Source organism: Protobothrops mucrosquamatus, unplaced genomic scaffold (genome assembly GCF_001527695.2).
Source record: "Protobothrops mucrosquamatus isolate PMUCROS unplaced genomic scaffold, P.Mucros_1.0 scaffold1737, whole genome shotgun sequence".
In the NCBI taxonomy this organism is placed as follows: domain Eukaryota; kingdom Metazoa; phylum Chordata; class Lepidosauria; order Squamata; family Viperidae; genus Protobothrops; species Protobothrops mucrosquamatus.
Window position 1 is genome coordinate 76,891 of NW_015387883.1, and position 11,599 is coordinate 88,489.

Consider the following 11,599-nt stretch of genomic DNA (forward strand, 5'->3'; position numbering starts at 1 on the left):
GTATCTTTTTAAAAACCACCTGTGATGGAGCTCCCACAACTCCAGGAGGAAAGAAACTCACTTGAAGTCTGCAGATCATTTTGGGGCTCTTATTCATGTTGTTTTTCTTTTTTACAGCATAAAAGAGAGAGTGGGACACCTGTTTTGGCCGTGAGGCATGGACTGAAATATAACGCTAGGAGAAAACTTACACTATTAAGAGCCACATATGAAATCTCTTTGCTGGGGCAGGGACTGTTCTCTTTTAAAAAATGATCTAACATTTTATATATTCATACCCGATCCTTTGTGCGGTATTATTTATGCAAGACATGGCCAAGCAGGAATCTCAGAGAATAACAAAGATACAAGGTTAGTGTGTTCATAAGCTGAAGTATCTCAGGGCTGCCGTAACGTAACCAGTGATCCCTTAACGTGACTAGAGCACTGTGCTGCCTGCCTTCCCGTTTTAGGGGAGACACGAATGAGTTTTCAGGACTGTCAAGAAGTAAGCCTCTAACAGGAGATCTCTTGATACCTTTGAAGGAGACTTTTAAAATGGCACGTGATCACCTTGAACTGAAACATGTGGAATGGAGTTGTGGCTTGCTTTTAGCTTCTGGTGCATATTTGAAGGAAATGATTTGTAACTAGGGTCAAACTGCAGCCGCCATGGTGCTCCTCTCTTGAGCTCGGTTGTTTTCTCGCAAACGTTTCACGACCTAACTAGATAACGTCAGCAGTACTGGAGGGGAATGGGGCTTGTGGAGTGGAAGAGAAGGAGAAGTGGTGGGGGGGGGGCAAAGGAGGTTGGCTGTTGTTTTTTTGCGGACGTTTCATGATGCAACTAGGTAGAAGGGAGGAGGGTTTGGGGAGCGGAAGAGGAGAAGGGAAGATTGTGGGGTGCTTGGTGCTCTCTGATCTCAGTTGTTTTCTTGCAGGCGTTTCATTACCCAACTAAGTAACATCAGTGCTCAAAGGGAATGGGGTCTGTGTTTATATACCTGTGGCAAGGCAAACCGCTGAAAACATCTGCAAGAAAACAAACAACCTCAGGGAGCATCTGCATATTCAAAGACAGGCATGTTTAATGAAATGAGAGTTCCGTTATTTTGGTGATCTCTTGACGTGAACTACGGACATTGATTGGAAAACCTGCGGAGTGCATTGCAGGAAACTTTACGTGTTTTCAAATGCCAGCTCACATCACAGAAATGTTACTTTTTGCCATGTAAGTGTCCTTCCTCCAGTTCTCCGTATGCCCCTGCAGCCCACTTTTTTGTCAGGCATATTGTAAATCTTGTTTCAAAGAATTGCGAAGATGCACAGTGTAAGAACGGAGCGTCCCGTTGTGTGTACAAAGGTGTCGGATCCATTTCATCCGGTACTTCGGGGAAGAGTTGTACTTTCTTGTCAGAAAAGTGAATCTAGAGTGCCTGTCAGAGTGGGCAGGAAGACCGCTTGAAAAGAACTCTTCTGAGTCTAGACATATCCTCTCAGTAATCCTGCAGGCAGATCAGCATAATTACCTCTTACTCTGAGTGGAGGGCCTAAAACTCCTTAAAGCATAGTCTTACACCATTTCTTTTTTAAAATGAAACCATACTGACTTGTATTCGTTTGTGAAACCTAACAGATTATACGGTATCCATTCACCAGATTTGTTTTCCTTCAAGGACTCAAGTACGGGTAGTCCTTGACTTACAACAGTTTGTTTAGTGACCGTTTGAAGTTACCACAGCACCGAAAAGAGTGACTTGGAACCATTTTTCACACTTAGGACCGTTGCAGCCTGGCCCCGGGATCACGTGATCAAAATTCGGACACTTGGCGACTGACTCATATTTATGACCGTCACAGTGTCCTGGGGTCACGTGGTCCCCTTTTGCGATCTTCTGACCAGCAGAAGCCAATGCAGACGCCAGATTCACATAACAACCACATTACTAACTTAACAACTGCTGCGACTCAATAACTCTGGCAAGGAATGTCGTAAAGTGGGGCAAAACTCACTTAACAAATGTCTCACTTAAAAACAGAATTTTTTGGCTCAATTGCGGTCGTAAAGGACTAGCTACATGTGCTATTATGTCCTCTAGTTTTCCCCCTTAGTAACCCTGTGAGATGTGCTGGTCTTTGAGAAAGTGACTGGTCCCAATCTGGGTCTCTCCACTCTCAGTTCATTAATCACAACATCACACTTGCGGGCAGAGGTGAGCGTGCACAGGATGCTCCTGGCCCACTGAATTAGTGTGCAGTGAGTTTTGTATCCTGATACTGTGGTATAATTCATTGACTCCAGTTTCTGTGTTTGTGAAAATCGCTGCTGTTTTTGCTGAAGCAGGTTACTTTGAAGGCCAGTTTTTTTCTGAGAGAGGGAGAATCCGAAACAAATGTGGGCTGGGAGTGACCGTGCCCATCGACTCAAGTCAGTCTATTTCAGTTTGTTTGTGGTGGTCCTCCCCTGTCCTGCCATGACACACCTGCTCTGTGTCACCTGGAACAGCTTCCCCTGCTGACCCAGTATGTGTGTGCTTTGTGTTGTGAGTTTGTTATGGTGTGCATTGGTTACTGTGTTACAATTTATTTTTAATTCTGTGGGGTTTTTTGTTTGTTTATATTATATGGTTTTATTATGTAATATTTATTACATTATATTTTGTTTTATTATATTGTTTTCTTGTAGATTGTTGTTAGCAATCCCCCTAGAGATGCATAAGGTCGTCCTCAATTTACAACCATTTATTGGTTGAATCGACACATGGGGCAAAGCATAACATGATTGGTCTGAGTTCCCTGGGATTAGCATGAATCCAAGGGTTGTACAGGTAGTCCCTGACTTGTGACCACAATTGAGCCCAGAATTTCTGTTGCTAAGTGAGACAATTGTTAAGTGAGTTTTGCCCTATCTTACGACATTTCTTGCCACAGTTCTTAAGGGAATCACTGCAGTTGTTAAGTGAGTAACACGGCTGGGTAGTGAGTCTGGCTTCCCCCGTTGACTTTGCTTGTCAGAAGGTCGCAGAAGGGGACCACGTGGCCCCGGGACACGGCGGCCGTCATAGATATGAGTCAGTTGCCAAGCGTCTGAATTTTGATCATGTGATCCTGGGGAGGCTGCAATGGTCATAAGTCACCTTTTTTCATGCTGTTGTAACTTCCAGTGGCCCCTAAATTAATGGTTCAAGTTGAGAATTACCTATAGTTGTTTCTTTATTCATTTGCATTTTTATCCTGTCTTTTTGCTCATAGTTTACGGCCGTACACAGGGAGGTTTCCCCTAATTTTATTCCTCCACAGCAGTCCTGCGAACTAGTTTGGGCTGAATCATTCTGTGAACTTCCATACCTTAGATCGGCCTTGATTTTGCTCCTTCTTGTTGTTCAGTGGCTGAGTCGCGTCCGACTCTTCACAACCCCATGGGGTCCCCGTGTCCTCCACTGCCTTCCGGAGTTTGTCCAAATTCAGGTTTGTTGCGTCGATGACACTATCCAATACTGGTCCTATGTCAGTGCAATATTCCATTCCCACTAGTCGATTGTGATCAGATGAAAATTGTGGATAGCTCATCAAACCATGATTAAACATGACGTACCACGAGGTGTGAATGCATATCGAATGTATGTTGGCTTTTTACAAGTGGCTTTCTGAGATTCTGGAGCAGTTACAAGGCGATGAGCCTGGGACTTTGAAGTCAACCGTTCGTTTAGTGACCGTTCGAAGTTACAACAACACTGAAAAAAATGACTTACGGCCATTTTCACACTTACGACCGCTGCAGCATCCCCCTGGCCACATGATTTACACTGGGATGCTTGGCAGCCGGTTCGTATTTATGACGGTTGCAGTGCCCTGGGATTCCCTTTCGCGACCTTTTAACAAGCAAAGTCATCCACTTAACCACTGTCTTACTTAACAACTGCCGTGATTCACTTAACAACTGTGGCCAGAAGTCATAAAATGGGGCAAAACTCACTTAACAGATTCCTCACTCAGCAACATACTTGCTCGGTTCAGTTGCGTATTTCCTAAGGCCGTTGCTGAACTTTCCAATTCCTTTTTTTTTTTTCAATATAAAATTTTTATTGTTTTTCAGAAAAATAAAAAAGAAAAAATTTTTTTTTCCCCACAAATATTACACAATGTTATATAAAAACCCCCCACCCCCCCGGACTTCCCAAACCAATCCCAGGATAATATTCAGATATAATTAAACAAATATTAATATCTCTAACTCCACAAAGTATATTATTCTACATGAATAGGTAAAATATATAAAAGAAAAGAAAAAATTTTCTAAAAACCTAAATTATATTCCACCACTCTATGCTTCTTTTGAATATAAACAATCCATCTTCTCCATATTAATAAAAATTGTTCATTTGAGTGATTCTTCAAATAAGCCGAAATCTTTGCCATCTCAGCAAGGTATGAAACTTTCAATCTCCAGTCCTCCATTGTAGGTAAAATTTTACTCTTCCAATTTTGAGCTATCAATAAACGGGCAGCAGTTAAGCAGTATAACATCAAGTTCGTTTCTTTTACATCCAGATTTTGTATAATACCTAGGAGAAATACTTTCCAATTCCTTGATACGGGACAAGATCGTCTTCCTTACTGACAATCTTACTGGGTTTTTTTTCCTTCTTGTCTCGTCTCGTCTCTTCCTTCTTTTCCAGTTGGGATGGTTCAGATATTCAGTCACCCTTTCGGTACAGGCAGTCCTTGACTTACGTCCTGTAACTGAGCGCCTAATTACGGTCATAGGTCCTGATGGTTATGACCGTGACTGATTTTAATGACCTTTCTTGTGGCAGTTGTAAAGTGAATGCTGTGGTCGTTAAGTATAACCATTGTTCGCTACGGGGCATTTTTTTTATTGGAAACTGGAAATAAATAACAATTTTCAGCAAAAGCATAAACCACGGTCTTGTAAACAGCTGTAAATGTCAGCTGGTTGCCAAGTGCCCAAAATGTGGTCACATGACTGCGGGGGAGGGGGCAGCCTTTGGAACTTCAAATCGGGGCATAAGTACCTTTTCCCAGGTCTGTCGTAACTTTGAATGGTCGCTAAGTGACTGGTTATAAGTCGAGGACTTGTGTTGAAGGCTTCTTGAATGGCAGTGATTCGTCTGCTCAGATCAGGTCCTTCTTTAAAGACAGTGCTATTTGCAAATGGCTTTTATATGTGGTGACTTTTCTGGAAGAACCTTCAAAGGTGTTGTGTGAATGTGGCCTGGAGTGTTTGCTGGCACAGCTGTCACACGTGGGGAATTTATGGGCCCGGAACGCAGTCGGAATCTGCTCCCGGTGTGTCATGTGGGCAAAAACCAGCAGGCAGGTCCATGGCCTGGAATTCTTGCTAGCATTATTTCAATCAAAAAAATCCATTTTGAAGAAAACCTTTTTTTTCCTGCTCCCGGCCTCTCTCCTTCCCCCCCCCCCCCAAAAAAAGTATTTTTAAGCATACTCCTTAAGCACTTTTGGCACTAAAAGAGCCGTCCCTGACCAAGAAATGTACTTTAGCACGTCGGTTGGGCCTTGATCCAAGAAAAATTGTAATAAAAGGATTGTATTTTAATTGCATTCAAAATGATTCCTTGTAGAACGGTTTGGGTTTCTCTTAAGTTCTCCTGACCAACTTGGTTGCTTCTTCTGTTACGTGAGAGTCTGAAGCTTTGGAGGAGCTTTCTTTTCCTGCCTTTCCTCAGAGTCATAGAAGCCCCCCCCCAACAAGGCCAGGGGGAAAGCAGTAGAGATAATTGTGGGGCCCTGGGTGCTCCCTGAGCTGGGTGGCTTCGTGCAGATGTTTCATGACCCAATTAGAAGGGGGGGGTGGAGGAGGAGGAGGACTGTGGGATCCTTGATGCTCTCTGAGCTTATTATTATTTTTTTTTGCAGATGTTTCATTACCTAACTGGGACGGCTGAACACCACCACATGTTTACTGGACCCGTGTCCCTCCTGGCTGGTACTGGCCTCCCGGGAGGTTACACGAGGCTGGCTCCAGGGAATCGTCAGCGCTTCTTTGAGTGAGGGGTTCTTGCCGGCCGCCTTGAAAGAGGCGGTGGTGAGGCCCCTCCTCAAGAAGCCCTCCCTGGACCCGGCTGCTTTGGCCAACTACTGGCCTGTCTCCAACCTTCGCTTTCTTGCGAAGGTTGTTGAGAGTGTGGTGGCACGACAGCTCCCTCAGCACCTGGAAGAAACTGTCTATCTAGACTCGCGCCAGTCCGGCTTCCGGCCTGGGCACAGCACGGAAACGGCATTGGTCGCGTTGGTTGATGATCTCTGGAGGGCTCGGGATAGAGGGTGTTCCTCTATCCTGGTCGTGCTAGACCTCTCAGCGGCTTTTGATACCATCGACCATGGTATCTTGTTGCACCGGTTAGGGGGGTTGGGGTTGGGGGGCACTGTTTTACGGTGGTTCTCCTCCTACCTCTTGGACCGGACGCAATTTGTGTTGGCAGGGGGGCAGAGGTCAACCTCGAGGCGCCTCACTTGGGTACCACAGGGGTCGGTCCTCTCGCCTCTCCTGTTCAACATTTATATGAAGCCACTGGGTGAGATCATCCATGGTTTCGGGGTGGAGTATCATCAGTACGCAGATGACACCCAGCTGTACATCTCCACCCTGGACCACCCCAACGATGCCGCGGAAGTGATGTCCCGGTGCCTGGAGGCCGTGCAAGTCTGGATGGGGAGGAACAGGCTTCGTCTCAACCCGTCTAAGACCGGGTGGCTGTGGTTTCCGGCGTCACGTCATAGCCAGTTGGTTCCATCTCTGGCTATCGGGGGCGAGTCATTAGCCCCCGCGGAGAGGGCCCGCAACCTGGGCGTCCTCCTGGATGCTCGGCTCTCTTTAGACGATCATGTGACGGCCGTGGCCAGGGGGGCTTTTCATCAGGCTCGCCTGATACGCCAGTTGCGCCCCTTTCTGGATCGGGACGCCCTACGCACAGTCACTCAAGCCCTCGTTTCCCGCCTGGACTATTGCAATGCTCTCTACATGGGGCTCCCCTTGAGGTGCACCTGGAGGCTCCAGCTAGTTCAGAATGCGGCTGCGCGGGGGATTTTGGGGGCCTCTAGATGCTCCCATGCAACACCTCTCCTGCGCCAGCTGCACTGGCTGCCGGTGGCCTTCCGGGTGCGCTTCAAGGTGTTAGTAACAACTTATAAAGCTCTCCATGGCAATGGACCTAGGTATTTGCAAGACCGCCTCCTACCAAACACCTCCCTTCGACCAGTCCGCTCCCACAGAGAGGGCCTCCTTAGAGTGCCGTCGGCCAGACAATACCGGCTGGCGACCCCCAGGGGGAGAGCCTTCTCTGTGGCAGCTCCTGCCCTCTGGAATGACCTGCCCCCCGACCTACGTACAATTGCGGACCTGCGCCTCTTCCGCCGAGCCCTGCAAACTCATCTGTTCCATGCGGCCGGCCTGGCGTAGTTTTGATTGGGTTTTGTTAGGGGTTTTATATTTTAGAGCAGGCTTTTATGTAATATTTACTGTGATTTTTATTATTGCCTGTTCACCGCCCTGAGTCCCGTAAGGGAGATAGGGCGGTATATACATTTAAATAATAAAATAATAAATAAATAAATAAAATAACTAAGGAGCGTCAGTCCTACTGAGCGTGTGGTTTGCTCCCTGCTAGAAGAGAGAGGGGCGTGGAGGAGGAGGAGGAGGAGGAGGAGGAGGAGGAGGAGGAGGAGGAGGAGCACCACGACAATGACTGTGGGTCCTTGATGCTCTTTGAGCCTGGTTGTTTCCTTGCAGACATTTCATTGCCAAACTAGGTAACTTCAACCGTGCTAAACAGAGAACAAACTCCTCCCTTCTACCACTGATGATGTTACCTAGTTGGGTCATGAAATGTCTGAAAGAAAACAAGCTCAGAGAATAGCAAGAACCCCACAGTCCTCCTCCTCCCCACCACACCCCGCTCTCTTCTAGCACTGATGATGTTTCCTATTTGGGTCATGAAACGTCTGCAAGAAAACCACCGAGCTCAGTTAGCAGCCAAGGAGCCCACATTCAACCCAGAGTTACCGATATCCCCGTCTGGGGAGAATAGTTTGGGGCCTTCGGAGGAAGGGAAGTGAATACGCCAGTTGGCTTCTCTAAGGCTTTCCAGGGCTTGGTTCGGGTATCGGGTAAGAGGCCCACTGTCCTCCAGCTGCTCTTGTCGGTTGAAAGTCTGGCTGGGCTGGGTTGCCATCGGTCCCGTCAGGGAAGCCGTCTTTTGGTGGGTCTGCGCAGATGTCTTCAAGAACAGCTCCAGGCTCAGAGAGCCCCAAGGACCCCACAGTCCTCCTCGCAAACCTCACAATCCCTTCTAACACCAGTGATGTTACCTAGTTGTGTCATGAAACATCTGCAAGAAAGCCGCCAGGCTCAGAGAGCACCCAGGGCCCCGCAGACTGAGTCACTAGGCAAAACCCTTCAGCGCAGCTGGCCGTCTCCCCTAACTTATGCCTGCTCAGCCCAGACCGCAGCCTGAAGGGCCCCCAGGGCCTGCAGCTCTGAACCCGACGCGCTTGTCTCTCTTTCAGCGGCCCAGGTGAAGGAGACCCACCATCTCCCCCGTTCCCCTGGATGCTGGGCGGCCGGGGCCGTTTCTCGCAGTCACACAAGATGGGGGCCTTGAAACGGAGCCCCCAGCAAGCCTGGCCGGAGGAGGAGGGTGACCGGGAACACGGCCTCTACAGCTTGCACCGCATGTTTGACATTGTGGGCACCCACCTGACTCACCGCGATGTCCGGGTGCTGTCTTTTCTCTTTGTGGACGTCATCGACGACTACGAGCGGGGCATGATCCGCAGCGGGCGGGACTTCCTCCTGGCGCTGGAGCGACAGGGCCGCTGCGACGAGACCAACTTCCGCCAGGTGCTGCAGCTGTTGAGGATCATCACCCGCCACGACTTGTTGCCCTACGTCACTTTGAAGAGGAGGAAGGCTGGTAGGTCGCCTCCCGCTTGGCTTTCTGAGGGGAGGGGGGGCCATAGAGCATCTCCGTTCGTTTGTGGACCTATGCAGGGAGTCCTCTTCTTACGACCACCAGAATTTCCTGTGCTAAGCAGGACGGTTGTTAAGTGAGTTGCGCCTGATTTTACGAACTTTTTAATCACAGTTGTTAAGCGAATCCCTGAAGTTGTTAATGTGAATCACAGGGTCATTAAGCAAGTCTGCCTTTCCCCTCGGGCTTTGCTGGTCAGAAGCCGGCTGGGAAGGTCAGTCACATGACCCCAGAGGTCCGCAGGGGTCCTAAATACAGGCTGGTTGCCAACTGCCCAAATTTTGATCGTGTAACTGTGGAGACGTTGCGACAGTCATCCCTTTTTTCAATGCCGTTGTAAGTTTGAATTACAACTGTTGCTAAACTAATAGTTGTACGTGGAGGACTACCTGTCCACATTTGCCCAAGCTGGCTGGGGAATTCTGGGAGTTGAAGTCCACAGATCTCAAAGGGGCCAAGCTTGGGAAACCCTAACCCTCAGCCATTCGTGAAGGTTCCAGAAGGTTTGCCAAGCTGGACCCTGCAAACGAATGCCTGCGTGCAGCCACGGAAAAGGCCTCGTGCAACTTGTGCAGCGACCTTTTTGCGTTATTTCCCTGGGCTAGACAAGACCCCTGTCTGACCCATCCGCTGAATTCCATCCTGCTGCTTCTAAAAACCAAAACAAAAAAGTGAGGCTTGCTCTGCTGCCTTCATCCCTTGCTCGTCTGCATGGCTGGATGGGGCTTTCTCAGCTCTGGTTCTGCCTAATAGAGGCTTACTCCGTTTTTGCCCTTTAAAGCTGGGATAAAATGAAAACAGGAAAGAAAAAGGCAGGGGCGGCTCTGGCGGATTGGGCCTTTCCCAGGAGGCCCCTGTCTTCAGGCGAGGCGCCCGTCGGCATCTGACCTTCTTAAGAACTGTCATTTAAAACTCCCCTTTCTCTTCTTGGGTAGAAACCTCAGGATGGTATCATGTATGTCTGTGTACAGGCAGTCCTCATCTTGCAACAGTTCACTTAGTGACCATTCAAAGTTACAGCGGCCCTGAAAAAAGTGAATTATGACCACTTTTCACACTTCCGACCATTACAACATGTGATCAACATTCAGACACTTGACAACTGATTCATATTTATGACGGTCGCAGCATCCTGGGATCACGTACTCCCCTTTGGTGACTCTTCTAGCAAGCAAAGTGAATGGGGGCAGCCGGATTCACTTAACAACCGTGTCACTAACTTAACAACGGCAGTGATTCACTTAACAATTGTGGCAGGAAAGGTTTTAAACCTGGGGCAAAATTCACTTAACAAATTTTTCACTTAGCAACAGAAATTTTGGGCTCAGTTGTGGTCGTATGTCAAGGACTAGCTATACTTCAAATTATTTTGTTGTTGTTGACATTTTGTCTTTCACACGTTTTCCTTTATTCCCTTCTCAGTATGTCCGGATCTTGTAGATAAGTATCTCGAAGAGACTTCAATTCGCTATGTGACACCCCGAGCCCATAGCAATACAGAGCATGTTCCTGTGCACCAACAAAAATCTGGTGAGATTTCATACGTGTCCCCACCTTCGAAAGCTGCGTCTCCGGATGCTGTAATGTTTGTACCCTTTGCTCTGGCCTCTGGGCTTCAGTGGTGGGCCCCAGAAGTTGAGACTCTGAAAAGTGTGCAGAGAGGAGCAAGAAAGATGATAAAAAGATACGAAGGACGGTTGCAAGAATTGGGTATGTCTAGTCTAGTGGAAAGAAGGACCAGGGGGGACATGACAGCAGTCTACCAGTATTTGAGAGGCTGCCACAGAGAAGGGGGGAGGTCAAAGCGCCAGAAGGCAGGACATGAAGCAACGGGTGGAAACTAATCAAGGAGAGAAGCAGCCTAGGAGACATTTCTTGACAATGAGAATAGTTAAGTGGAGACGAAAGGCTTCCCTCCAGAAGCTGTGGGTGCTCCATCCCTGGAGCCTTTTAACGAGAGACTGGACAACCACATGTCTGGAATGGTACAGGGTTTCCTGCTTGAACAGGGGTTGGGCTAGAAGACCTCCAAGGTCCCTTCCAACTCTGTTACTGTTATTGTTTATGGTTAGATTTTGTCTCGAGGGGATTTGATTTATATAGCATTAAATGAATGGTTATAAACTGAGCATTCACCTGTAGTTAGATTTTGCAGTAGGACAGGTATTGCCTCCAGCCAACTGCGCTGCCTATATTTGCATGTTCTGCTCGAGAAGTTTTTTTTTTGAAGATCTTGAATGTGAAGGTGAGGCTTCCAGTGGTGAGCCCTGGGGCCCAAATTCCACTGCCTCTTGATCTCCTTAATCTACATAACACAAAATCTAGGATGCTAACTTGCAGTATATTATTACTTAAGAATAAATGGACGGGGCTTTAATTGGGTTGCGTGCTACAGCGATGCCCTGTGGTTGAAGTAATCGGTTGGTGGTTTCCGAGACGTTTCTGACGTAGGGCAGTGTCGTCCGTTTTCATAGCTCGGGTTGATAAAGTTGTGTGGGAAGACGTCGTCCCGGCAGCCTCTTTCCTCGTCTCTGTCTATTAATAGGACTTAGATGAAACTCTGATTGTATTGTAGGTCACAGTATTAATAATAATAATAATAATAA

The 11,599-nt window shown here is 47.7% G+C and overlaps 1 protein-coding gene across 1 annotated transcript in view; it reads left to right on the forward strand.

Moving 5' to 3' along the window:
- The first annotated feature begins 8,611 nt into the window (after positions 1 to 8,611).
- Positions 8,612 to 11,599, forward strand: part of DEDD (death effector domain containing) — an 8,023-nt gene continuing 5,035 nt past the window's right edge. The window contains exons 1-2 of the mRNA XM_015823003.2: positions 8,612 to 8,936; positions 10,416 to 10,523. Of these exons, the coding sequence (XP_015678489.1) occupies positions 8,612 to 8,936; positions 10,416 to 10,523 (433 nt within the window). The remainder of the gene's footprint in view (positions 8,937 to 10,415; positions 10,524 to 11,599) is intronic.